Here is a 27910-nt window from a genome sequence, read left to right on the forward strand (position 1 = left end):
GGAACTGGGACTGTCAGGATTTAAGTAAAATCTTCAGCTTGAGAAGATGAAGGCTTGGGAAAGTTATGACCAGAGGCAATGGGATTATGAACATTATAATAAAAGAGTAATTAAGTCTTGATGTCTCATTGTATTTCAGTTCTGTCTTCCCAAAATACAGCTGCCTCAGACTGTCTGGACCAGATATTCAGTAACTGCCTCCTGAATGGTGAAAATCCTCACTTAGGAGTTCTTAGAATTAGTATAGATCAAAAGCTAGTACAGAGGATTTAAGAAAGCCATTTTGTCTCTCAAGCTGAATATCTACATAATCTTGCATATATAGTTTAAGATGGCTGTAAATTTATGGCAAATAGTCACACAAACCAGGAAAAACAGATTTCCAGATTTTATTTCTGGAACTGTACACCAGGTATTAAAGTACAACAAATACAAAATAATGCTCAAAAATCAGTGTTTATGTACAAATATTAAAATCAATGCAACAATAGCAACTTCCTCTTGAACATTGGATACTAAAACTTGTTCTGATTGTCACTAATTTATCTCATACTCACAGGGTACTTATTTCAAACTGGGACAATTGGAATCACTGGTCATCTAAGAAGAATATTAATATCTACCATATTTAACAATAAAACTAATAGTTTCCCTCCTTTTAGTGAAAAAATTAGGAACTTTTTAAAAAACATAGCAATGTCAATATTTTATAAATTATTTCAATTTCCATTCGTAGACAATGTGCTCTGAAAGTCTGGGCAAACAACCTCCTCGGTGGTGGTCGGGTTTGTTAGTTTACATTCAAAGTTGAAATATTTACTAGACTTTGGTTACATTAAATAGTACTACCACTCTATTAGGTCTCATGTTCTCAAATATTCATGACCTTCAATTTTAAAAATTAAAAAGGAAACAATTGCACAATTCTTTGACCTAATTGTACAGACTTTAGTATTTTTAAACAGTATTCTACATCCTTCAAGTAAACTCAGCAGTTGACCGTGACAAGAGGAAAAGCGAACATTTAAACGCTGGCGTGACAAGGCGAAGCACAGCTAACGAAAGGAAAGTATTGCTATCGTCACAGCACCAGTCACACTTCCTCTCGAGTCCCCGTCCTCTCGATCCCTGTGCACAAAGGATGGATCAGCCGACACTGCAACTGTTCACCACGAATTTTTGGTTTGTTCATATGAAAATATTGCGGCAAATGAAAAAAAAAAACAACCAAAGAATTTATCACAGTTTGCTATAAGAATTGTGCTTAATGCTTGATAATAAAGGCATTGCTTTTTCTTCATACAACTGCAAATCAGGTATGTTTTTATGCTTTCAAACTCAATTCTTTTAATAAACAGTAACAAATTCTCTGTTAAGATGTTTAAAAATGGAGAAAAAAAATAAGTCCAGCCATTGAAAGAAAATTCAATAAATAGCTATTTTACATGGATAAAGTCATAGTGGTACAATTTATGAATGTCACATCAAGCATGCACAAAAATGGTATTATACATGGCAGGAGTAGTCAGAAAATATTGAATTAGATCTAAAAAGATATGAAGAATTTACTTTACATATATATACAAAAATCTTGCAAATTATTGCCTTATTTTAACAAGGAATTAAAAGTAAACGTTACCAGCTAGGTAGCACTCTCTAAGAGGCTAAAATCAGGTTAACATTTAAAAATCTGTTAAACTAGCTGGAATTTATTTTTCTCTCATATCATTTTCTGGATTTTGGTCAAAAATCTATTTAAATAACTAAAGTGTCCATTCAACTTGCTGATAATCAAAACTCTAGATAAGAAACACTGTTTCCATCTTGTATCAAGACCCCAGCAATGCATAGATAAACTGGATATATTACTGCATCAGCTAATGAGAATGGGCATCTTCATTTAAGTGCAACTGGTACTAGCATTCAGTCATCTTTGTGTAAATTATTTATACAGACCAGCCACTGTAAACCCAGAGTGAAAATTAAACTTATAACAATGGGAGAGTATGCCCAGTATCCTCCTACATTAAAGAAAGTATACTGAAGGGAACAAAAGAGACAAGGTTTAAAGTTTAGCACAACACAGCAATAAGAAGCTAACCACTTGGATTAACAATATCAGAAAGCAACATAGAGCCCAGGCTACCCATTATTTACTGTGTGCCTACAGGAATACTAGATTTTAGATGTATAAGTTAGAGACTGATTTTAATTTATTAATTTAACTACCCTTTGTCCTCTGTGCTAAACTAAATTTTATAGTCAATGTGCTACTGCATAAACACTTCAAAGCAATCTTCATTAAAATGCTGCAAAGAAAAACAATACACACCATCCAAAACTAAGGATGTCATTGCAGTTCACAGTTTGTAGAATAAATACCCTCCCCTCCATCACTAAAACCACTACATCCTACCTAGACAGCAGCACAACCTTGAAGCGACTTACACACAAACAGCAACACAGTCAAATGGTAAGGTTTTTGCAAAGCAATACAACTAGTAATAAAATCAAAAATTTTAATTAAGACGGTGCAAAAAGTAATTGCTTTAACTGTGCTATAAAAGCAAAGCTTATTATATCCTAATACTGTATTGTATATTTGATTCACCTTAAAACTTAAAAGGAGCATGTCTAATAAAGCAAAAATGGTCAAAACTTATGGCAATGGCTTCTTATTTGCGTTCTGATAAAAGTAAAATCGCATTTGAGATGCATGTGAACGTCTGTCACTTCTTAAAACTTACAAGTGGTAACGTACCATTCTATTTCAGACAGAAACTCATGTTTTTTTTTCCTTCCCAACTATTCAAGCTAACAAAAAAAAGCTTAAATATACTTCAAGGTTCTGCATTATGCATACCATCTAGAAGCCTCTCTAAGTATTAACACTTTGAACTGCAGTGCTCCAAACTTAAGAGGTGTTCCAAACGTACACCACTGAGTGGAACTTCCTGGGCTTTGTAGACTGCTTCTGCAAGTCAATTGCCTCAGAATAAACTAAATTATCAGTGACCAGGATGATTTTTAATATTGCAATCTTGACAATGGTGGACAAAACCTTATATGAACACCACATCTTCAAACGCCAAATTTTAGTGAAAAAAAAAAAAAAAAAAAAAAAAAAGAAAGAAAATGACACAGAAGTCTCCCGGCAGTAAAATGACCAATTCTGTGTAAGGTAGCCCTGGTCTAGAATTTTGAAACAGGATCCAAGCAAGAGTCTTCATCATCTGCACGCAGTTCCTCGTGCTGGCTTCTAGACAGATGGTCTTGCTGCTTTGTAAACTGAAGTGCTCTAGTTGAGTAACATGAGAGAAGTTTCCATTTTTAAAAAAATCCTTGCATGTTTGTGCAGTTTAAAGAAACTTACCCCTGCTTTTTATTAACAAAGAAAGTAAAACCAAAAAGATGCTACATTGAGCAGGAATTGGGGTTGGTACCTGTAAACATTGTTATTCCACTGCATCCATTACGGCAAAAGGAATTTACACGAAGTAAAGCCACACATCAGTTCAGAAACATCTGTGCTGGTTTTGAGCTGGTGGCCTCTGTCTACAGGTTTTAAAAGTGGGAGCGAGGGCAAAGGGAACAGAAGAGGAGGAGGAAGTGGGAGAGGTATTAAGGGACAAGGAAGAGAAGCAGAGCTTAAAGCTGCACCACAGAGTTCAATCTTAGTTCCCAACTCTGCTGATCATAGCTCATTTCCACGTTTATGGACTGAAAAATGAAAATACTCTTGATAAATCAAGATATAGTTCTATACATACTGACATCACTGATGTCATAGTGAAAAAGGTTCAAACTTCCAGTGAAAGACTATGCAAACCTGATAGCTCCCCTCAAGGTTACTGGTACTGCACACCCATCGTCTGGGCTTCTCGTTCCTGTCACTCTGAATGGAGGGCGGCGTGCTGATGCAGAGTGTGGCCACTGAGGAATCCATTGGTCTCATTGGCAGACAAACTGCCAAAGTCAGCCACAGAGACAGCCATTTTGGCACTGGTGATGTGATGTGTATGATTTTCAAAGTCTACCCCCAAATTATTTACAGAAACCTCATTCATAAAGGATTCAGGGACAGCAAGGCCCATTTTCAATCTCTTTGCTGGTCTTTCCGATTCTTCGCTGCACATAGGGTTTAGCTCTGAGTGATAAAATCCAGTCTCAAATAAATTAAAACAATCACTTTCACCATTGCTGGGCAGGGTGAGTAACTCTTCCGTTACACCAGGCACATGATTGACTTGTCCACGGGCTGGGTTTCCCAGTGGGTGAAAGCTATCATCCAGACAGTTCACATCTGTGGGGTTGCAGACAGTTGCTACACTGTTGGTCAAAGCTAAAAGGAAATGGAAAGCAGCTTCAGTGAGTGATCACTTGATGCATTACACAGAGAAAGGACTTGGAGCATGCTGCACACAGTGGCCTTGTTTTACCTGTCAAGTCACTGGCAGTGAAGGAGCTAAGAATGTTCAGCTGCTGATCAGGAATGGGCTCAGGCCGGTTAGAAGTTAAGGCTGAAGAATTTACTGTGCCACCCAGAGACTCTGTTTCATCTACGAGGCGATCCATATAGTCCCTGAAAACACACACCAATAATCTTAACTGTGCATCAGAGTTAAAAATAGCAATCAACCAAGTCAAGCCCACATACTTACGTAACTCCAGGATGATGGTTATAGCGTTTCTTTCCAAATTTTGTCTGTTGAGCAAAGTAGTCGTAGCGTTCTGACTTTTTCCACATGTAGTAGAAGGCTACACACTCAGCAACAGTTCTGGATCTCACCTAGTAAAGAAAGGAAGATGACATTACAAGCTGATGCTTCTGATTCCATTTTTAGCAAGACTGTCCAAACAAAAAAGCCTGAATCCATAGGCTTTTTTCTATCACAAGTATGAAATTCTAAATGTCTATCAGTGACATGTCTTTACATGCAATAAGCACAGACACTCAAGAATAAAACAAAATACACATCCACAAACTATTTTGTGTGTTTACTGAAAACCCTCAAACAACTGTCATTGAACTCTCGCTGCGACTGACAGCTGTTGAATCTGACCCACCTCTAAGGATGGGCCCATGAATGCTTTTCCTGGGGTCTTACTAACTCCCCAAGTGATGGGCAGGTAAACCAGGAAGAAAAATATAGCTCACCAGATTATTTAAAAGCTTCATAAACTAAGAAATTAAGAAACTCTGACCATGGGGCCACCAACCTCTAGCATCTGTAGTCATTTAAGATTATGCACTAACCAAAGGCAGGGCTTTTCTGCTCCACTGGCTTAGCTCCAACAAGCTTTACAACTCTGAAAAGTCAAATAGTTGGCTCCAAACCCAAACTAAACTCCTTCAGAACATCACGTAACAGCCACAAGTAAGTGTCTGCTATACACACACAGCTTTATCTTCATTCAGTAGACACTCTCTTCCCTGATTGATCAGTGCCCCAATAAAGACAGTGCAGTCTCTGTCCTGATTGCAGAGTGAGCGGTAACCTAAAGTCACTGATAGAGGGCCACGTTTCCGAAACCACAAAATGCAGTGTGGTTTCAATAAACATCATTAACTATAAGTCACTGCAGAGAACGCAGGCTTCTTGGAGCTACAGAATTTTCTGTCTTAGTCACTGATACAGCTCTAGTACCTAAAATAGTATATGGTTAAGTGGAAGAACATAATTGTCTATGGAATAAATGGTTTAAGAGTAAATTTCATAAGTCATTGTAAAACTGATGTTTAAATGGACAACCGACCCAGACTTCTTTGAACATGTTTAATCTATTCACACTAAAAGCTTCAACTTATCTTTGAGAAAACATTAGATTTTTTGTTTTTTGAAACAACAAAAAGCATGAAATTTCCACCACAGTATTGGAAGATGTAGGTAATACAGTGAGACAAGAAAAGAATGGAAGCAAAGAACCATCAGGGCTCAGACACGGCAGAAGACATGCAGAGACCCCAAAAGACCAACTAACAAAACAGGAAATGACAGGGCCTGGATTCCAGTTACATGGGAGGCTCTAGAAACAGGGAGCACAAATTCAAGGCCTGCTTGACTTCAGAATAAATTCAAGATCAGTCCAGGCAACTTAGTGAGACCCTGTCTCAAAATAGAGACAAGAGCGTGGGTCAGGGATGCTACCACTCAGAGGCAAAGGGTGTAACTCACAGTGCAGGCCTCTCAGGCTCAATCACCAATGGGAAAGTGAGACGCTAACAAGCAGCTTTAGCAAGGCTGCAGGACTCAGTACGAAACTATGAAGATTAACCTAGAGCCAAGCACAGAGGTCCATACCCATAATCTGAGCACCGGAACTCTAGGGTAGGAAGATCACAGTAAGCGTGAGGCCTGCTCGGTTACAGTGGTCAGGCCAGCCTAGACTACATGAGTGACACATTAGCTTTAAATAAGTAAGTATATATATATACTTATATATACACATATGTATAAAACAGTAACTCAGAAAATCTGTGTATGTTCCTATGTACAAATGAGTTGAATTTTGAAAGTGAAAATACTTAGATCAGAACTTTCTATGAGTAAAACTATTAAAACGCTGAATAAAGAAATTAAATAAATGGACAGAAATTCTATGTTCATGAACAGAAAGACTAATGATTTAATGCAACCCCCCCCAAATCTAGCAGCTTATTTTGCAGACACTGATCAATTAATTCTATACGGAATACAAAAGGCCTAGAATAGCTAATACAGGCCAGCCAGGGGTATACATGAGTCCCTTTCTCAAAACAGAGAGAAGAAAGGTGATATGATACTAGGGTGTTCAGGAAGAAAAGCAAACACATTATTAAAAGAGAACAGAAATACAAGCACAGATATACAACCAACCCCTCTCCTCTCTCTGAATTAGTTTGTCTCTCTCTCCCTCTCTCCCTCTCTCTGTCTCTCTCTCTCTGTCTCCCCCGCTCTCTCTCCCGCCCCCCCTCCCCTCACCTCGATTTTTAGCAACTGCAGTTCTCAACAATCAATAAAAATATATGAGAGACTACAAATATCAGAACAGCTTGGAAAAAAGTGAGAGTCAAGGAGAAACATGGAAGGCTTCCTGAAAAATATACTGAATCAAGTTGTGAGAAGTGAACATGGTAACTAAACTCTATCATCCCATGAGCAGGCTGCAGCACATTCCAATCACATGCAGAATAATGTTAAAAATGCTGTCAGCAGGAAACATTAACACACTGCTCGCTTTCCCTATTTAAATGACATAAATCATTGCTTATATCCATTGTAACTAGTAAGAAATTTCTCTATTCATTTACCTTATTTTTCTGTATAAGATGAAAATCTTTTCCATAAAGCATGAGTGCATGTTCAAAACTTCGGCATTCTTCTTCTGTCCACGCTGTCATCCCTTCTGTAAAAGGAAGGGAAGACCTGAGTCGCCTCCAAACTCTTCCCAGTGCGTCCCTGACTCATCTTCACTATGCATGCGTTCCTGGGAAAGGCCAGAAACTCCACTCTTCTCTCTAACACACATTCTGAATGTGGAGCACTTCAGATAACATTATCAAAGTATGCACACTAGTCATTTAGAGTGTTAAAACACTGGGCTACAGGGAACTGAGCAGTTAAGAGTATGTGCTCTTCTTCTTGGGGACCTGAGTTTGATTCCCAGCATCTGTATCAAGTGGCTCACCACAGTCTGTAAGTTTGGTTCCAGGGGATCTGCTGCCCTCTCCTGACCTCTGTGGGTACCTCCACTCACAGGCACCTAACTACTCACAAACTACACCTTAAAAACAAAACAACAAAAAACCCACTTTTTGTTCTCTGCACTGTAGGACAAGGATTTAATGGTATTTTAAAATACACATTTTTTTCTAATTTTTCAACACTGTGAAAGTGCACATGTGTAACACACATGCACATACATGTGCATGAAGACTCATGGAAGCCAGAGGTCAATCATGAACGTCCCCTCAGGAACTGTCTCCCTGTTTTATTGAAGCGTGGTCTCTCCCTAACCTGGGTTTGCTGATTAGGCAAGGCTCGCTGGCCAGGGAGACCCAAGCGTCAAGCTGTGTTGACTATGAGCGCACACCACCACAGCTTTGCGCATGGGTTCCGCGGGTCCAACCCTGGCTCTCTACCAACTGAGCTACTGACCCGACCCCAACAAACACATTTTTAAGTGAAGTAAAAATGACTACCATCTTTCTGGAGTAAAAAGAAAGGTTCTATTTTGGTTTAAAATAAAAAGTAAGTTCTTTAATTCAAGACGATAATTAAAGAATAATCCACATATATTTATTTAAGGTCAATATATGAGTGCTGAGGAAACATAAAGAGAATTAATCCATGTTTTCAAAATACTAAATCCTGTAAACTTTCCAGCAGATGCCAATGCTGACAGACTAAACATCTACAAGGGTGAGAAGGCCTTCTTGAGGTTACAGTCAGGCTTGGGATTAGCTCAGTGTTCTCCTTTATCTCTGAGTTACCTCACTCACTGACACTGGGGCCAGGTCCTCACAGTCTAACAGCAGGTGACAACAAAAGTGAAAAATATTTTGAACTCAGGAAAGAAAAACTGGTGTTTAAAGACAGAGTTTTGACAGCTTAAAATAATCCTTTCAAAGAAGCATCTTCTACAAGAGAAGTTATTTCAATATATTATCTCGATTGATAAATTTAAAGATACTATTTCCAGCCTTTCCATTTTTATGCTGCCACTTATACAACATCACTAAGTATCATTTTCACTCTACATACTTGCATGTAATCCATTTATATATAAAGATGAAAAGATTAAAGGAGCAGCCATGTTCCTTAGCACTCAAAAACAGACTGTAAGTGCTATTAAAAAATCATCACACAATCGCTAAAACTGCATTTCCTTCAAAAAACAAAACAAAAAACCCCATGAAACATACTGTATATCTTTCTTTTTCCTCTCATTTATTATCTGTGTGTTTGTGAGTCCATGTGTGTGGAAGTCAGAGGACAATTTGCAAGAGTTGTTTCCCTCCTTCTACCATGGGGGTCCCAGAACTTGAACTCAGGTCCTCAGGGTTGGCAGCAGGTATTTTTACCTGCTGAGCCATCTTACCAACCCTCTTTTCCCTCCTTAATCCTAAATCTCCATTTCATTTCTGACTTAAACAAAATCAAAATATTCCCAATATTTTAGAAACAAATCATAAGAATCACTCTAGTTACTTGGCTATATTGTGAGGTTGACTTTGTTCTGTAACCTTTTCTACAAGACAGTGGATATAATGGAAGTTGGGAGGAACAGGGCCAACAAATCTGTATTTGAACAGTCTCTGGTACAACTAACAGAGGACAAGAAAAGGAAAAAACTGATATGAAAATGAGCGTAGATTTCACACCAATGTTACAGGACTGCTCTACTCTTTACATCGCCCATCCTGATCCTCAAAGGGATGCCTCTTGCCATGTCTCTCTCTCTTTTTTTTTTTTTTTTTTTTTTTTTTTTGCTTTTTCGAGACAGGGTTTCTCTGTATTGTTTTGGAGGCTGTCCTGGAACTCGCTCTGTAGACCAGGCTGGCCTCGAACTCACAGAGATCCGCCTGCCTCTGCCTCCCGAGTGCTGGGATTAAAGGCGTGCACCACCAACGCCCGGCGCCATGTCTCTCTCTTTAATCCAAGTGTTTCTTACCTTGAGAGGCCTTTCCATTACAGCAGTATCTTTCGATTGCTTCCTTTATATTGTGGTTACACTTGAGAAGTTCATATAATGCCTAAGAGAACAAGAGGGAAAGAAAAAAATTCAATAAAAACTTCCAACAGTTCATCTTTAAGAGCATTTTAAGAAACAGGTATTTTATAGAAAAGTCTTGATAAACCCTACTAAAATGCTTTCAAATGTCATGAAAAGTTGTGTATGGTGGCATACACTTTTAACCCTCGCACTCGGGAGATAGAAGAAGGTAGATCTCAGTGAATTTGTGGCCAGCCTGGTCTATATAGTGAATACCAAGACAACCAGAGCCATGTAGAGACCCTGTCTCAAAAAAAAAAAAATAAACAAGTCATGAGCATGTTTGCCTAGACATTCAGTCTATATGACATTCTGAAAACTGACTCTAGTATCTCGTGCATGTGTTCATTCATGTTTATATGGGTGTCTGTATGGTGTTTGCAGAAGCACAAACTATCCATGCACCATTTCAGGTATCTTCTTGGATTGTCCTCCATTATTACTTTTTAAACTAGTTCTCTCACTGTACCTGTAGCTTACCCACTGGTCCAGCAAGCCCCAAAGAGTTTGAGTCCATCTCTCAGTGCTGGGATTACAAGTGTGCTTTCCCATGCTCATCTTTTCTATGTAGGCGCTGGGAATTCAAACTCTGGTCCTGATGGCATACTCACTGAGCCTAGAGCAATTTGTTCATTCTCACCCAGGAGCCATCCTCTATTATCATTCTTGACTTCAGTAGGGAAGATTTTATTTTTTTAAGATTTACTGAAACAGGGTCTGACAGAGCCCAGAATGGCCTTGAGTTTATTTAGCCAAGGCTGGCCCTAAACTGATTCTCTTGCCTCAACTTCCCAAGTACTGAGAATGCAAGCACTCATACGATGCCTGGCCAAATCCCCCAAGTTGAGATACTTTTGGTGGTTGGGAAAATTAGAGCAGTGTCTGTCCCTTGCTGTTCTCTTCTCCCTCTTTGGAGTTGTAATAAGGAAGAGCAGCAGGACTGTGAGAAGCTCTGACTCCTTGGAGACTCCTGCCTTCTTCATCACCGTGACCAGCACTGTTTATGTCAATCAATCTCTTGATGTTAAGTGTTTGGAAATTTACTATAATAAATGGCAGCAGACAGAATTCAACTCAAAGTTCAGTAATATGCAGCTTCCAAAGTAAATCTCAGGAAAGTTGAGGCTGGCAGCGTGAGTATATCAAGTGCGGAGTATATCAACATTAAAACAATCTCTCAGAATGTAGTTAGGGATTATAAATACCTGTCCTTATACATGCAGATAAAGTGTAATCCTCAACTCTCATCAAGGAACTTTTCTTTGCAACAAACAGGGATCATTACAGAAAACCACAGCCAACCAAAATGCAGAGCTATGGTGCCCAGTCCCAGCTGATACACCCACAACTCAGCCCCTGCTCCCAAGGCTCAGGAATCATTATGGAAGGGGGGCAGAGAGACTCTAAGAAGCAGAGGAAAGGGAGTTAGCTGTGAGACTGTGTGTACTAGGAATGTCAGAAGCTACACCCTTTAAGTCTCACCAACAAAGATGTCTAAACATGAGCTGAAAAAGGGTGACAGCAACAGACACGCTAATATGGAAAGGTAAAAGCTCAGATGGTCTCAACCCTACCCAAAGAACTACGGGTAACTAAGGAATGCTGACAGCGGGAAAAATCCTCTTCCCCAGGGATGATGAACACACCAATTGTTATCTAATACGAAACAGTCAACTCTGAAAACATATACATACAAGGGCGGGTGGAGGGCAGGAGGAATATTACATGGGAGGGTTTGGAGGAAAAGGAAGGGGTAAAATGACATATTACATTATAATATCAAAATTTCTTTAATTTAAATAACCATGCAACACATGTTGTAAAAGGACCTAACAAATCAGTATCAATTTCAAATGAGAGAAAAACAATGCTAGTTATAAACAGATGAATACTGTCCTGTAGTAATAAAGATAGCACAGGTTAAACCAAGTGCCAATATTACTCTTGCTGAGATCCCGTCTCAAAAAAAAAAAAAAAAAAATCAAGGAAGACACCACAGGCCTTCACAAACACCCCTAGCTGCCCCAATAGACACAAAAACCCCTCTGAGAAAAAGATAACCAATTCATATTGAAACTAATCAGACATTTGTAGTTACAAAGTTATCTGGAATTCCAATGTAAAGGGAGTAAATGTACCTGTTCATTATCCCTGGTGTGTGTGCCTGAAGAAATTCTGTCCATGACTTTTTCATTTCCAGTTCTTAACGATGTCTCAAGAAGGTACTCCTTGACTTTGCTCTCCAAAACCACATCAGGACGCCACAGTAACTGGTCTTCATTTTCATACGCTGAAAAGAGCAACCCCATTGACACATCACAAATACTGAGCACATTAACAAATGCACACACTGTGCCTCCCTTCCTTGATCGCACTTACTGACTGGGACAAGTAACTCAGCAGCAGAGTGAATCTTGTGCAAGAATAGCCTTTCACTGGCATAAAAGAAAACAGAACTGTTTAACTTGACTATCTGGGCCCAATGATCAGAGAATAAAGCTATTTTGGAAGTTGTATTTACTATCATTAGAGAGTTTTCTATGCCTAGTAAAGTATAATTGTAAACCCCCATATTGGTATCTTATTGTCTTGTAATGAAGCCATAAAAAAACAAAACAAAAAACCCTGTCAAATTTTCTAATGACCTCTTTAGAATTTTCTCTTGAATTCCATAAATGACCTATGAACTTGCTAGAGATTAAAATTACAAACAGTAAAAATAAAAGCCAAAATATCAAATAACTTGGTACCTAAGAAAGGTCAATTTTTCCTTTACAGATTGCTTTAATCAAAGTGAATTTTTATTTAAAGGATGAAACAGATTAATCAAGCCCTCTATAGAGGCTTTAGAAAGAAGGACAAATATAGTGCAACAAAGTTTGCACAGTCTCTTCAAATGACCCAGACAATAATGCACAACATCACTAACACAAGGTCTGTATTTGATTAATGAACTCTGTCACCTTACTCAAAGCTTCTCTTTACACAAGAGTAATACAGATGACCCAAGTATGTACGCCAGTGTTTGAAGGATAATCCACCCTGTAGGCATGTAATAACCTTACATATAATAAATAAAAAACAATTTATTGGTAGCAGGACCAAAATACTTATGTTTTGAACTATGTAAATATGCACTCTCCTTCCCAGTAAGCAGGAAAGTCAAGAATGAAGATGTCCATGTGGCATTAAGACTAACATCTCTACAGTAAGAGGATATGCAGGATCACTATACAGTACAGGCTGGCCTCAAATATTTGAGCCTCCAAGTGCTGGAATGTCAGGTACGCCACCACACTCAGGGGTCTCCTTTTCAGAGATTTCTAGAACTAGCTTCTTTAACTGAACTGTTTGGTTAACTGCTGAATAACATCCAGAAGGTACACACCTTCCCCCTGATTGGCAGGCTAGAAGGGAGTATTACTTCTGCTCTGCTTGGTCCTGGACTGGGTGTGGCCTGTGAATGAGGGAAGAACATGATGGATGCACTGAAGACCATAGCTTTTCCTGTTTCCTCTGACACAGCTTCTTCCATCAGTTAGAAAGCAATTTAGGAAAATGGTGCCACTAGTGGCTGCCAGAGCTATTGGTCTTTGGGCTTTTAAATGGAGAGTAAAGTAATATGAAGGAAAAGAGAAAAGCTGAATCTAGGTGACTTCCCAGAGACGAACCTACTCATTAGGGTCCAGATCTATAGGCTTCTCAAGATCAGCTAGGAAGGCACATGTGCATTTATAATCCCATTGTCCCATGTTTTCCTAACTCTCAGGACCAAATACAGCTGAATCTACTAGAAGTGAGAGGAGGCAGCACATTAGCAGTGTACAGCAAGGGCATCAGTGTACAATAAACTTCCTGCTCTTCCAGTGGTAGGTCAAAGGAATTCCTCCTGGTTTCTTTTTCCTTCCAGTTTTCTTTCTACAAGATTATGTCTATAACGTTCTCACGGCTTCACTCTGCCTACTCCCCTGAAGCCCCCCTTGGCCAGAGTGCTACTTCTAAAGAGACACCACTGTCTCAATAGGTGCTGCACACACAGGCTGGGAAGCACTGTGGGCTGGAGTGTGGCTTCGAGTCTTGTGATTACTGTCATTTCCTTCTGTCTTTTTGAAACAGTCCTATTATTATGGTCCTCCCTTCAGGCTGCTCTGGAATTCATGGTCTTCCTGCCACCGGCTCCCAAGTGCTAAGATCATAAGCAGGTCCCACCAGGGCCAGCTTCATAATTACTTTTGATACACTCTTCCTGAACTCTGGAAGCTGCTCGGGTGATCACTCTATCTTTACATCATCTAAGCTGGTATATAATCAGACTTTAATAAACAAGGGTGGGAGGGCAGTTTGACCTTACCTTTCTCGTCACCACTGTACTCGCCAAGATAAGGGGGGATTTCTGCCTGATACTGTAAACCGATCATTATTTCCTACAGGAAAAGTGAGAAGAGCAACATTGTTATAAAAAGCACTGAAAAACCATTCCAAATCATTGATCTGTTCATACAAATCAAAACAATAAAATTGTTTCTTTCTTCAAGATTTTATTTTAAGTATGTGTGTGGGGAGGTGACATGTGCACATAAGAGCGGGTGCAAGGCAAGAAGACGGTGATGGATTTCCTAGGAGTCATAGGTAGTTGTGAGCCATCCAACCTGAACTCCAGCTCAATTCTTCTGCAAGCGCAGTACACACACCTAACTGTTGAACCATCTAGCGCGCCCCATTTCAACATTATTTTGGAGATTCATTTTATTTTTAATTGTGTATATTTGTGTGGACACACATGCATATATGAATGAGTGTAGATGCCCACAGAAGCCAGAAAGAAAGTCAAATCCCCTCAAGCTGGAGTTGCAGGTAATTGTAGCACTAGACTTGGTGCTGGACCTGAACTCCTGTTCACTATAAGAGCAGTACATGCTCCTAACCACTGAGCCATCATGCCAGCCCTCACAAATGTTCTATTAGAGTATAATGGGAACTCACCTTTCTCAAATCTTCAGGTGAGTTACCACTGTCTGTTTCAATGTCTTCGATCTCTGATTCCTTATCTCCATCACATGTAGTATTTGCTTAAAGAAAAAAATGCAAAAAGTTTTTGAAGCACCTAAGAGAATGTCATTTATATATTAGAAACTTGTTGAATAAATAAAATTCACCTAATTATCATTAAGCCTGCACTGTTTTCACCACTGGCATTTGTCACAATGACAAAAACAGTGAGAACACTACTACTCTAAGGTGTTTATTATCCTTATTATTATTCCAGTGCATGGTTCAATAGATTAGCACTAAAAAAGCCAATGTCATCACCTGAACTGTGAAGTGAAGCATGGGGTTACTCTTACTGGACTAACCAAGGACTGCTGAGTCCACCAAAGCTGTCCCTGTGCACACCCATGCATGTGTACCCAGACACAGTAACTACCCTAAGAGCAGCTTTCAATACAAACGGGACTGCAATTCAACACTTTCCAGTCTAAGGTCCTTTCAGTATTACTAATAAACACTACACACCAAGAAAAAAGAATGAATCATTAAAAACAAAGATACTTTTTGAGCACTGGTAATCAGGGCCTTTTAACAAGTCCCAAAACTACACTCTATGACATTCTGTGGCTGAGATAGTAAGATGAGTAACCACAGCAACAGATGAACTCCGGGAAAGAAAACAGGCAGCTTGTGAGACTAGGTGAGTGAGTGGACTTCACAGCACGCGGTTCACTCCATCCCAGTAATGAAAGCTACAATCCTATACAGATTATACCCACAGTTTCTTTACACTATTTACTGAACACAATGCTGTCCTGAAGCTGGTGGCACCACTGCTAATATCGGTCAGCAGGGACTGGCGCTCTTACATCGCAAAGGCCGAGGGAAGAAATCAGAAGTTTCATGAGAAGTCACGGAGGGTGTCAGGTCATCCGCAGAAGACTGCGTCTCCTCGTCATCACCTGACAATAGGTCTTTTGCTATTTCTTCCTGGAAAAAGAGGGAAGCAATGCAAGTTAGAAAGATCCACATCACATCGCATCAGTTAACAGAGATGCCTTCTGCTTCTAAAACATGCAATAATAAAGATTTCATCCACGTCTTTTTAGTTCTGAAAAGTTTGAAATTCTGTAACTTACTTTATGTGCATAAATGCTAATAACATTTAATAATTAGTTATATACTTAATATACTATTTTAAGTTTTTAATGACCTATCAAATAAGAATAACAAATGCTGTACACTTAAACTACTTGCCTATTTTGAGGGCATGCAAAGAATTTATCAGAAGGTGCAAACCAATTTTCAGTGGATTCATAGCAATCTGTTCTAGATCAGCACAGTTGTGTGTGTCTACAATACCAGGTTAGGAGGTAGAGACAGAGGAATTTCATGAGCTCAGGACTTCATGGCAATTCTGAGCAATACGTAATCCCAAAAAACAATACAGCAACAAAAACATGACTTCTAAGTGGCTAGCAATTATAGTCACTTTTCTTTCAACAAATTTTTTTAAAATTTAAAAATATCTCCAAACTCTACTCTCCCAATGATTTAAAAAATCCAGGGGGGGGCAAAAAACTAACTACATTGCTTAAAAAGAAGCACATTTTGATTTTTTTTTTAATGTGCACATTTTTTATCCGTGTAAGGGTGTTGGATCCCCTGGAACTGGAGTTACAGATGGTTGTGAGCTGCTGTATGGGTGCTAGGAATTGAGCCCAGGTCCCCTGGAAGAGCAGCCAGTGCTCTTAACTGCTGAGCCATCTCTCCAGCCTCCACATTTGGATTTTTATTAAAGTGCACTCAAAACTGAATGACTACTGAACAGTGTGACAAAATAATTCATAGGAAGACGTTCCAAGATGCGGACTTCTCTTGTAGCCTGAAGTCTGACAGGCAAAGAAAACCTCTCAGGAATCTCACGTAGAGGCACGGCTACACGTTTTTCCTCAGCAAGGACTGGGCATCCCTACAAGCAGCTTGTGGGAGACAGGTCACTATAGCCTTAGCTGCTGTGACCGCCGTCACTCCCAGGACCCAGAAACAGAACTCTACGCCTAAGCCATCTTGGTTTGCACATTTCTGGGAGATTTGTTGTTTACAGATCAAAAGTAGTTAAGGCAAAATCTATTAGATACAAGGTCTAAACAGAAAAATATTGGAGAAGTGTGGAAATGCTACTATTATTCTGAAAAGTAACATGATCAAAGCCAAGCATTTAAACTAGTCACCAAAGTAATAGCAAGTTTGTATTTCAGAATTAGAAAATGCTTAAACCAAAGAAAGTCTTTAATGAAAGCAGCCAATGACAGTAGTCCTGGTACTTTCTTATAAAGGCCTGTACTCACTTTGTCTAGAGTCATATCTGGTAGTTCGTCTGCAAGTTCACTTGGGGGGCTGTTGGCACTGGAGTTTGTAACCGTCGGAATTGTAGATTCATAGCCGTAGAATGCCAGTAGGTCTTCTAGAGGCATATTTCCTTCCTAATTGAGCAGGGCAGACACAGACTCAGCAAGGCCATAATCTGAACGGTAGGTAAGCTGCAATGCTCTTAAATCTATACTGCACGGTATCAGCAGGGTAGAATCAAGCATCACCAAGCTTTAGGTTTGCTTTGTGCATTGCTATTGGAAAATACTACACCTGGAGCTTAATTAGTGTATTAACAAAAGCAAATAGTTCCAAAAAAAAAAAATCAATCAACTGATCACAGACAACTTCACACTTAGCTTGTTTCTACTTGGCTTCTTCAGGTTAACTGAAGACTCCCAAGACACCTTGGCTGAACCAGCACCAGCAATATTTATATAATAATGCTCAAGCCATAACTGTCCTTTTTACGCTCTTGATTGTGAGTTCGAACCAGTCCCCCAAGTCCTAGTGACAACACTGCTTTGATAAACTACATGCTGCGTGTGGGAGCAGGGCTGTACCCCATGCCGTGTTTCACAGTGACCCGAGCTGATGATGCACTTCCTGAGTAGACTTGCTTTAGCCAATACAATGCACAGAACTCTTTATAACTACCATTCGTAAACAATGTAAAATAAGCTTGATAACCTATGAACTGTAAGACGATTATCCTACATCAATTAAGAGATTTCTTCCCAAAGCTTGATTATTGGCTAGTTTTCCGGAACGTCAAGACAAACACCTTTGTCATATAGTATACTCTCTGGGGATGCTAATGTGGAGCATGTAAACATTGTCCATGGTGACCACAAAGTGAGTTAAGCACTGACAATGCCTACAGAGATGCTAGGTATCCACCAGGGCTCACAGGGAAGGTAGGCAAAAGGTCCCTGAACTCTGGCTCTTACCTCACAGATATGGAACTTAGGTATACCATTGAGTCTGGCCACACACAGAACTCAGACTAAGTCATGCGACACAAGCTAACTCTTTACCATAAAGTCAGCCCAAACTGAGATGAATGAACTGACAGAAGGAGAAACCAGGATGGATTATTCTTTGCACGACCTAAAGAACCCTGGAAAGGTAACCTGCACCCCTTGGGTCTCTCCAGAGCATTCCCTTCAGAATCATCTCACTCACTGTACGAGGTGCCTGGGTGGCAGCCTTTGCCAACCACCTGTCAGCACATCATTTCCCTAAGATCCAAAGGGGACAGCCCTGGGTACTGGGACGCCTGCTGCTGCTCTTCATTCCCTGATGGTCTACTTTGTCATTACGGACTTCTAGGTACTCTGGTGAGGGTGACTAGACAGGGATATAGAAAATTAGAGAAAACTCTTTTCTCTGAAGGGGTTCAGCGCTACCGAGAAAAAGACAAATTAACTGCAGTACAACATGATGGCTGTGATGCCCAGCTTGGGAGACTGGTGCTCTGAAGCAGTGTACCCTGAGAAGGGACCTGATCCCAGGAAAAACAGTATGGAGGGGATGTGCAGAGGACAGACAAAGGCTGCATCTCACGGTCCACCATGAGTGACAGTGACTGTGTGTTAGAAGGTCACTGTATTAGCTGCTGGTCTGAAACACGGCCTGTGCCTTTTCACAGCTGAGTCTTAGATTAGGAGAACCAACAATAAATACACAGACATAGTGTTGCCGATTATGAGTGCAAATAAAAGCACCCAAGTAAGGCTGGGGTCCATTTTCACTGGGTAGTAGAGAAAAGACACAAAATGATCTCTGGGTGAGTCTCCAGGCATGGGACAGAGTCAGAGCAGTGGCAGGCATTCTAACAAAGCAAAAGCCGCACCTGAAAGAAGCTGATGGTGGTTTCTCACTAGGCTGTGGCATAGCTCAGTGGGATGACTGAAAAGTGACTCGAAAAGAGAATGGCAAGAGTAGCAGGACAGATCACGACAAGGAAAGAACCTGAACTGCATTTCAAAGGAATGGGAAGCCAGTGGAGAATAATAGAAACAGGAGGGCCCGTATGATGATGGCTCAACACAGAGGCACCTGCAGCCACGCTGACTGAGTTCAACTGAGACCCCATGATGGAAGGAGAGAGCAAACTCCTGCAAACTGCCCTCTGACCACAACAGGTACACAGGGGTGAGCACAAACACATGCACTCACGCACGCACACATAAACACATGCACTCACGCACACAACCATACAAACACATACACTCACGCACACACACACAAACACATACACTCACTCACGCACACACATGCCCCCACACAAACACACACAAGGAAACAGACAAGGTTTTTAAAAGGAGGAATATGACACAATTTCTTCTTAAAATACTGGAAAGTTACATGCAGAAAGTTGTGGGAAGACATGGAAACCACTTAGCCCCTCATGCTGGTTTTGAATAGTGATAAAGTCTGAAGAGAAGTAAAGATACTGAGGTAGAATCAAGAGGGTTATTAAATGTGGGTAGGAAGGGAAAAGGGACAACTCCCAGATCTCTCCTCAAGCAAAAAGGTGGTTCCTTTTAGAGTGACAGAAAAGATCAAGAGGGAAAAGCCTTTTGTGTGTGTGTGTGTGTGTGTGTGTGTGTGTGTGTGTGTGAGTGAGATACAAGTTAAGTTTGAGAGAACTACAAGGCATCCAAGAAGAAAAATCAAGTTGGCCAGGAGCCTGGAGCACAGAGAATCCGGCTGGGCTAAAGATATAAATCTGGCATTCATTAGCATCTAGATGATATTTAAATCCGGGAGTTGATGAGCTCACCTACAAAAAGGGCAGAGAGAAAAGAGAGGGGTCTGCCCTTCTTTCCAAGAACTTCAGAAACAGGAGCTTATAGGCAATGGGGTACAGCTACAATTCTTAAGCCGGGCTTTTATTTTAGAAATGGTGTTCCAGACCAAGAAAAATAGGAACCTGAACAAAGAAAAAGAATGTGATTTATGTAACATGTAGGAGATGTTTTAAGTTATTTGATAACAGGAATGAAAAAGATCTATGAGTCTACAGAGTACAAGACCTCTGGCATGACAAGTCAGCTAACTTTAGCACCATTATGATTCAGGGCCACAAGAACCAAGAGAGGGTTGAGGATAACAGTGATGAGAGTGGAGTGTACTTGAGTGAGATCCCACAAAAGGGTAAAATGAGTAAAAAGATGAGGACTGACCCCAAGAGAAAAAAGAGCCTATGGCCAATAGAGACGGAGGTGCATGAGTCCTCTGAGTGAATGAAGAAGCGATGCTGAGAAACCAAGGTGGTCACTGTGGTCAAACAGCAAAGGAAGTCAGATGAGAAAAAGACAGAAGAGTTCTTACCATCTGGAAATCAGGACTCACTGGTGACCGCACAATGAGGTGGGAGAGGAGATGGAGGGCTGACTGGAGAGAAGTATAAAGACGTGTGTGCTGTAACACTTGGCTAAAAGAAGAGTGACCAAGGGAAATATAGGGTCAAGAGATAATTTCTTCCAAATGTGAGAAATATGTGAGTAGAGATGAACAAAAAATGAAGTGTGTGGTGGTACATACCTACATCCCAGCACTTGGGAGACGGACCCTAGATGTGAAAGCAGTCTGGGCTCTACAGTAAGACCCTATCTCAAACAACAAACTGTAAGTAGAATAAACCAAGAGCAAAAGGGACGGTGACACAGATTAGTGTGAGATGAGGCATATACTTTCAGACGGGACAAGATGAAAAGAACAGAAAAATCAGAGCTGTGGAGGAGGTGAGAGGTTCTTGGTTCTTCATAAATAAAGATTTAAACGGAATCATCAGGACATGGAGATCATGGAGACCTTATTACTAAGTTCAAGAGATGGCACAGCCTTCTAGTAGGACTGATGCAAAAGACAAATTACTTGTATGAAAGCTTTGGACTTGATACCAGTTAAAGGGGAATCCACTTTCTGAAATACTTCAGGAATGAACTTTCTATTAAGTGCTGTTAGCTGAATCACTGAATCTCTGAATCTCCAGGTCTCTGAGGTCATGTGTTGGCTAGCCCAACCTATAAAGTTGATCCAATCATGCTAGGGACACAGGGTTTCCTCCCCTTTGCTTGGGCCTTTTGTTGAATGTTTTTAATTTTAAGGACACAGGTTGAGTGCAGTCATATTTGCAATGAACTGCTCTATAATGGTTAGAGTATCTATCAGGAAAGTATAGTGTATACTTTAAGAGTCACAGGGCATGCCGACTGCTCATCATTTCCTTGGGTTTATAAACCACCTAACCCCTTACATCTGCATACCCCTATCTTTAAAAAACAAAAATGTCATTATTTTAATCTGATGATCAGGTTACAACTTAGGATGCACCCTATTTCCAATCACACATTCATCTGTGCTATTTCTTAATTAATGGGACATGTTATAGCCAACAACGGGAAGACAACAGTTGACGCTCATCTGACACACCAAGTGCATTGCTGGGCAGGTGAACTGAAGCTGTGTGTAATACAGATCCAGTTTAGTACCTAATACATCATCCTAGAGACCTTGCTAAAAAACAACACATATAGAATGTTCAAATTTTTTTTTAATCACACAAAGTCCAGTGGAAAAAGATGATTTTTAAAACTTTCTTATTTGTTTAAACTTCTGAATTTTTAGGAAATTTTAAACATTAAGGAGGAATCTCCATGTTAATAAAATCAGAAATGATAACATTTTAAAAGAGCTAGATCCAAATCTAGAACTACTAAATTAAAACTCTGAAAAGCCAAAATTCATGGAGCTATGATAAAGCCTTACTTTGCTATAACTAAATAAACTCCAGCCACATAGTCTATACTTACAAAGAGCCACTAAAGAAAAACTGATTTTGCATCGCTAGTCTTATTTTCCATGCCATATGATCAAAACTTTGTAAGCACTAAAATATGTTCAGTTAACAATCTAATTACTATAAAAATAAAACTTACATAGAATTTTTGAAAATGAACATTAATACCTTACCCCTAAAACTGTCAAAATATACCAATGCCTAAATTGTGGTTTCATTAAGAAAGATCAATATATTATCTTAAATTGTATAAAAATAATAAAAATATAAAAATTTCTCCAAGTTTCTTTGTATCTATTTCTTCTACTCATTTTCATGTTCCACTAAATAGCAATTAACAGCAGAAATAGTAGGCTTTACTGCAGGAAGAATCACCAATTAGAGGCACAATGAAAGAATCAGCCTTTTCAACAGAGACACAGTGACTACATAGAAACAAAGATACACTTTACAGACTACAAAAGCATAAGTTTCTAAATGTACAAATTCAGAAATGGGTATGAAAAACCAAAGATGTAATTACCAGCACCAATTAAAAAATAAAAAGCATAGAAAGTGAGAAGTGGTAAGTCTTTCTTATTATTGATTTATTCTTTTTTTTTTTTTTCCTTTTTTAGTTCAGGCAGGGCTAGAGCTCAAGGTGGCCTTGAATTCATGATCCTCCCTGCCTCTACCTCCTCAATGCTAGGAATACAGACAGGCATGAGCCACAAACCTAATTATAACCACTATGGATTAATTAACCACGTGAATGCAGGTGCTTTGAAAACCTCAGGTCTACTGGAGCAAGCTTAGAGTTCAGGCCATGGTTCCCTGTCTGTTAACAGAATGAATGGCTGAAGTACACAGCCCAGCTTCACAAAGGTAGTAAAGAGGCCATATGTTTGCATTCCAAAACAACAGAGGCACAAGAGGGAGGGAAACTCAGGCAACTAAAATTATTCACTATTATTCCTGAAGGCTTTTGTTACTGTGAGCCGATTAGAAATTTTCAAATGATGTTAATTTACAGATAGTATAATCCTACAGCTTTCCAAGGTGACCCCATGGAAGCCTTTCGCTATAGCCCTAGTGTAAGTGAACGCTTAAAATACAGTTCATTTGAATTTATATTGACTTTGGGCTTAAGAAGTTGTGAACTACACTCAATCTAGCCAAGTTTTTAAAAGATGACTGGAGGGTAAAGACGGAATATTAGCAATTTACATTTGAAAGTACGTGAAACTTGTTCAGTTTTCTAGCAGTATCCTATCAATTATAAGTTATTTGAAAGAAAAGATTTTTCCCTATTCTACTACAGAACTAAGTTAAACTCAAACTTGACTTTCATTGTTCTGAGATAAACTGAAAATCAGGCTTACAGATAAATGATGAAATAGAAATGTTCTGACTAGGCTACTCTTAAAATAATGAGGAAATCAGTAAAATTTTATTAAGTTAGGTTGAAAAAAAGATGTATACAATATTCTTAATTCATAAAGATTTTGAAAGAATTTACAGTAAGACTTCTAAGTCTTTACCAAAGCTTGTGTTCTATAATGCTAAAGTAAATCCATTACCTTTTCTAAGTCTTCAATTTCAGAACTGAAGTTTTTACCCTCATCCATCATTTCCTCTTCTTCAAGAGTTCTTTCGTCATCATAGTCATGGACCAACATCTCAGCAGTGGGGTCAAAATCATGATCCTCGGAAGACAGAGACCCAACTGGAATGAAACACATCAAATCACTTTAAACATCCACAAAAGAAAATAAAAATGTCTGTTGTTCTTCCAGTTATTTTTGATATCTGTATGTGGATTTTATTAAATGAATTTACTATATACTTTATGGGCTATAAAGTAAGACTATGTGGTGTTGAAAAGATATGTAGACAAGCAAAAGAACGAGGTAAAGTATTTACAAACACTTTTACAGGCATCCAGACCATGAAAAGGAAAACTCAGAATAGTAACAAAATGATTCCAATGGCATGGTCTGAAGAGAATTACCAGTCAAACTTTTTATTAGTTAAATTCGCTTGCTTAAAATAGCAAGGCTGGGCACGTAGCAAAGTAGAAGAACGACTGCCTGGAATACACAGGGCCCTGGGTTCAATCCCTAGTATGCAAACCAAAATCAACCACAAAATGGCAAACTGGCAGAAGAATTAAGATCCAGGAATGGGAGACTCTCCAAGAATCAGCCCGCAAACTGAAGCTAACATTTAAAATAGACTATAGTTGACATTAATTCTAATCCTAAACAAAGACACAAGACTCCATAGAATTTTTTAAACAAATTCAACTTTCTATGAAGCAGCTATATACAATTTAGTTTTTTAAAGTGTGGAATCATTTTATTCACATATTAAGAGTATTTCAAACTCCCCAGAATTAATCAGACAGACATTAAAATGCAAGTTCCTAAAATTTTTTTTTAGGACAACGTGACGGTAACACAGAAAATCCTATCTGAAGGTTTTGGAAGACATCCTACGGCAAGTTGCTTCTATCAATAGAAATTGGTCTATAACACTGTATTACTTTAGTATGAAATCAACAGGTTACAATAAATAAATAAGTGAAATCCACTGTTCCAAAACAAACAAAATTTATGAAAAGCAGTATTTTCTCCATTTGTTTAGCTATAATAACGAATGCAATTAGACCAACGAAGCTGGGAGCATGGAAAGAAAGTAAAACTGAATCTAGGGGTATGGTCAGAAGTGGACTGAAAAATATTAAACACAGTTTGCTCTGTTTTTAAGGAAGTTACTACAATTTTAAAATTTCAAACATTTAGGCACCATGTGAGATCATTGCCAGGTTTTGTTATTTCTTTAACGCTAAAAAAAATATATGCTCATTTTCATTGACGTAGATATGGCTTAACTTACTTTTAAAAAGAAAGATGAATATTTGCTAACTAGCTCAAAAATAGAACACCTACCATTATAAATTTTCTTTCCTGAGAAACATCTGTGGTATGCCAAAGCATCAGGATGAAACAAAAGGTTCTGAAGGTCTACTCCTGGCTTCATCCTTGAGACCCAAGGCAAGCCGTTCAAAATTTCTGGGTCTAGCTGGAGGTTTTCATTTGTGAAATACACAGGGCTAAGGGAAATTATCTGAATCCCTTCGGGCACTGAAAGTCTCTCCAAACATTGGCTAATTCATTACAATGGTATGTTGCTTAGAAATTAAAGTTATGCTGCTTTTTGGATTTTTTATTTAAATGGCAACTTCTTAAATTCAGACAATGATACAAGATGGGAAAACTACATTATCAACCTGATGTTTCAAATCATGTACATTGATATTCCTTCTCTGAACTTATAACAACAACAACAACAAAAAAACCTACTTGTCTCAAATGGGAAAAATTGTAAAAAAAACACTTCTTGTACAGATATAGACAACAATTTTTAAAATAATCACAAATTCCTTTCACCCTGTGTTGATCAGTTTTACTACATTAAAAGATACCCAGGTAAGTCTTTGAAAGTTACCGAAGTATAAAAACTAAGAATGGGAGGCAAGTAGCTTATCCCCTCCAAAGCAGCATGTAAAGAAAGTCTTGGGGAGCAGGGGATGGTGCAAGTCCCTATACAGAAAAGGAAGAAAGAGCATACACTGTTACTAATTGGATGACTCCCTGCAAAATAACTCCAGTGGCCTCCTTTTAAATAAAGGGGACGGATAATTCCAGAAGCACCTTTTCTGGAGCCTACTATATGAGACAAGGGAGCTAGGAAGGGGATGGATGAGAAACTAAAACATTTCAGCAGATGGGGAAAGATGCCACAATCCCCCTTCCTAGTAAGTAGACCTATGCAGATGGGGAGGGGGGTCCTCCTTTTATTGGATCTCCATAGTGGTTTCTGACTTCTGTACTAGATGAGCTGTCTTGGGTCAAAATAACCACATTAACACTTTCCTGTGCAAAACCTGGAAAATGTATGTAGCTTGTTTTCTGAGTTTTACCTAACTCAATTTTCAATACAATACAGACATTTCACGGGGGACAAAGTAAAGAAAAATAGAGAGTTAAAGTTAATAATCTGTTGCCCCAAGTTCTGACAAATTAAAAGGGCAATTTCTTTTAAATAAATAAATAAAAATAAAACCTAAACTGTTAAACATTTGTGGAAAGTTGATTGGGATTGACTATTTCCAGCTCGGAGGAAAATAAGCTGAACAAAAAGCTATAGGAGAATAAAAGACATGTTACTTAAAAAAAAGTTGTCTGCAGCTTTGTAATAAGGTTTTGGGGGTATTTTTTGGACATGTGCAAAGAATAACAGTATAACTATTTCTTCCTCATACGGCGTAATTACCAAATGTACATCGGAACTCGAAGGATGAATTTCCGTGTGTGCAAGATCCTTTTAGCAACAGAGCTTTGAGTCCCCATTTCCCTCAGCGACCCCCCCTCCGGGAAGAAATAAGAAGACTGAACAAACCTGGGCTCGAACTTCCAAAAGAAGCCTGGGAGAGAGAGAAAAGAAAACTGTGAGGTTGAACCGCATAACAAGGAAAGGAGGCAGCACAGGCAACAGGGCGCAGAGGGGGCGGAGCCGAGCGCTCCCAGGCAGCTGCCAAAAAGTGCAAGACACAGCTTCGCTCCAATCGCTCCCGGCCCCTTTCGGGCCCCCTCTTGGCTGCCTCGCCTTCCTCCCCAAGTCCCCAGTGTACAAACTCGCAGACACGGGACGAAGGCTGGAGTTGAAACAGGCAACTCCAAACCACCGTTTGGAGCTCGGCAAGTTACAAAGCCGAGAAGCCGAAGCCAGAGCTAGTCGGTTCGCAGCATCAGTCCTTCATCCCGGGCATCTCGGGAGTGCCCCCCCCCCCGCCCCGCGCCCCGCTCACCCTGCTCTCCCCGGGCCTCAGGGCAACTCTTCGAAACGCAACCCGCTTTTCACTAGAAGGGGCTCACCCTCTGGGACCCAGCCTGCCCTTCGGGGCGCGGGTGCCCCAACTCCAGGGTTTGTCCAATGCCCCGAGCGTAGGCCTGCTAGACTCGGACACTGGTCTCCAACCCAAAGCGGGAGCCCCCCACCCCCACCCCGCCACCTTACGGGGACCGGAGTTACGACCCCGGGTCTGGGACGAGCCGGTTCCTCCCCGGGTGAGCGGTCAATCCCCGGCCCTCCGACTCGGCCCCTGCCTCGCTCGCTCCAGCCCAGCCCCGGGGGCTCCCGTCACTCCGCCCCCCTCCCCCAGCTCCCCGTCCCAGGGGAGACAGCCCGGCGGCCCGGCTCGCCCCGCCATCCCCGTCCGGCCCGGGGTAAAGGGGCTCTCGGGCCGCTCGGCCGGCGACGGCGTCGTGATGTGGGTCGGTTCCTGCGCCCGGGGACGCCGCACCCCTTAGGTTTCGGGGCAGGGAGTCCCTCACTGCTCCCGCTGGCCTCGGAGCCCGGGCCAGGAGGGGCGCGGGGCGGCCGGAGAGCCGAGGGCCGGGCCGGCTCACTCCGGCGGGGCAGTGGCGCAGCCCGCTCTCGGCGCTGCAATCCGATCGCCGACGGAGGATCGGCCGCTCTCCACCCACCCTGACCCCGGGAGAAGGCGCCGAGCGAACGGCGGCCCGCGTCAGCCGCCCGGGTCACAGCCCGGAACCTCCCCCGGCCCGAGGCTCGCCGCCGCCGCCCGGCCCCACCGCCCGGCCCGACTGGGGTCGGAGCCGCCGCGGCCTAGTCCCGAAGGGAGACCGCTCCCGCGCCCGCTCCCGCCCCCCGGCAGCCCCGCCGAGCCTCGCCGCCGCCCCGCGCCCCCGCCGCCGCCGCGCCGCCTTCCGAGAACCCGCGGGAGGAGCCCAGGGTCTCAGGCCGGCTGCGGGGCTCCGGGGGGCCGCCCGGCTCCCGCTCCGGCACGGCCGCCGCTGCCCGGTTTCTCCGCTCACCTCCGCCATATTGGTACCTTTAGGGCGAACGAGCAGCGCCGAGCCCAGTCCCCGGATGGGGCGCCTGAGCCAATCGCAGCCGCCGCCGCCGCTGCCGCCG

The 27910-nt window shown here is 41.0% G+C and overlaps 1 protein-coding gene across 2 annotated transcripts; it reads right to left on the reverse strand.

The window, feature by feature from the left end:
- Positions 1–375: 375 nt before the first annotated feature.
- Positions 376–27910, reverse strand: Mier3 (MIER family member 3). 2 transcript variants are annotated; one of them, XM_021236197.2, is made up of 13 exons: positions 27828–27910; positions 26372–26396; positions 23488–23633; positions 17097–17231; positions 15615–15735; positions 14740–14825; positions 14108–14180; positions 11895–12046; positions 9655–9736; positions 7292–7386; positions 4662–4789; positions 4440–4582; positions 376–4342 (listed from the first exon to the last, which is right to left on the reverse strand). In XM_021236197.2, exons 3-13 carry the CDS (start codon positions 23584–23586, stop codon positions 3891–3893), a joined length of 1566 nt encoding a protein of 521 aa, XP_021091856.1. In that variant the 5' UTR covers positions 23587–23633; positions 26372–26396; positions 27828–27910; the 3' UTR covers positions 376–3890. The 2 variants fall into 2 exon arrangements, with proteins under 2 accessions (XP_021091856.1, XP_005065597.1); XM_005065540.4 differs by having other exon boundaries at positions 27811–27906.

The sequence above is a fragment of the Mesocricetus auratus genome, unplaced genomic scaffold (assembly GCF_017639785.1).
Source record: "Mesocricetus auratus isolate SY011 unplaced genomic scaffold, BCM_Maur_2.0 Super-Scaffold_100020, whole genome shotgun sequence".
In the NCBI taxonomy this organism is placed as follows: Eukaryota; Metazoa; Chordata; class Mammalia; order Rodentia; family Cricetidae; genus Mesocricetus; species Mesocricetus auratus.

What these genes read in the sequence shown, in the direction of transcription:
- Mier3 (XM_005065540.4), bottom strand. An exon ending in ATCTTATACAGAAAAATAAG is followed by an intron (nt 4,790 to 7,291) that starts GTAAATGAATAG and finishes TTTCTTTACTAG; the next exon opens with GTGAGATCCAGAACTGTTGC. An exon ending in AACCATCATCCTGGAGTTAC is followed by an intron (nt 4,583 to 4,661) that starts GTAAGTATGTGG and finishes GTGTGTTTTCAG; the next exon opens with GGACTATATGGATCGCCTCG.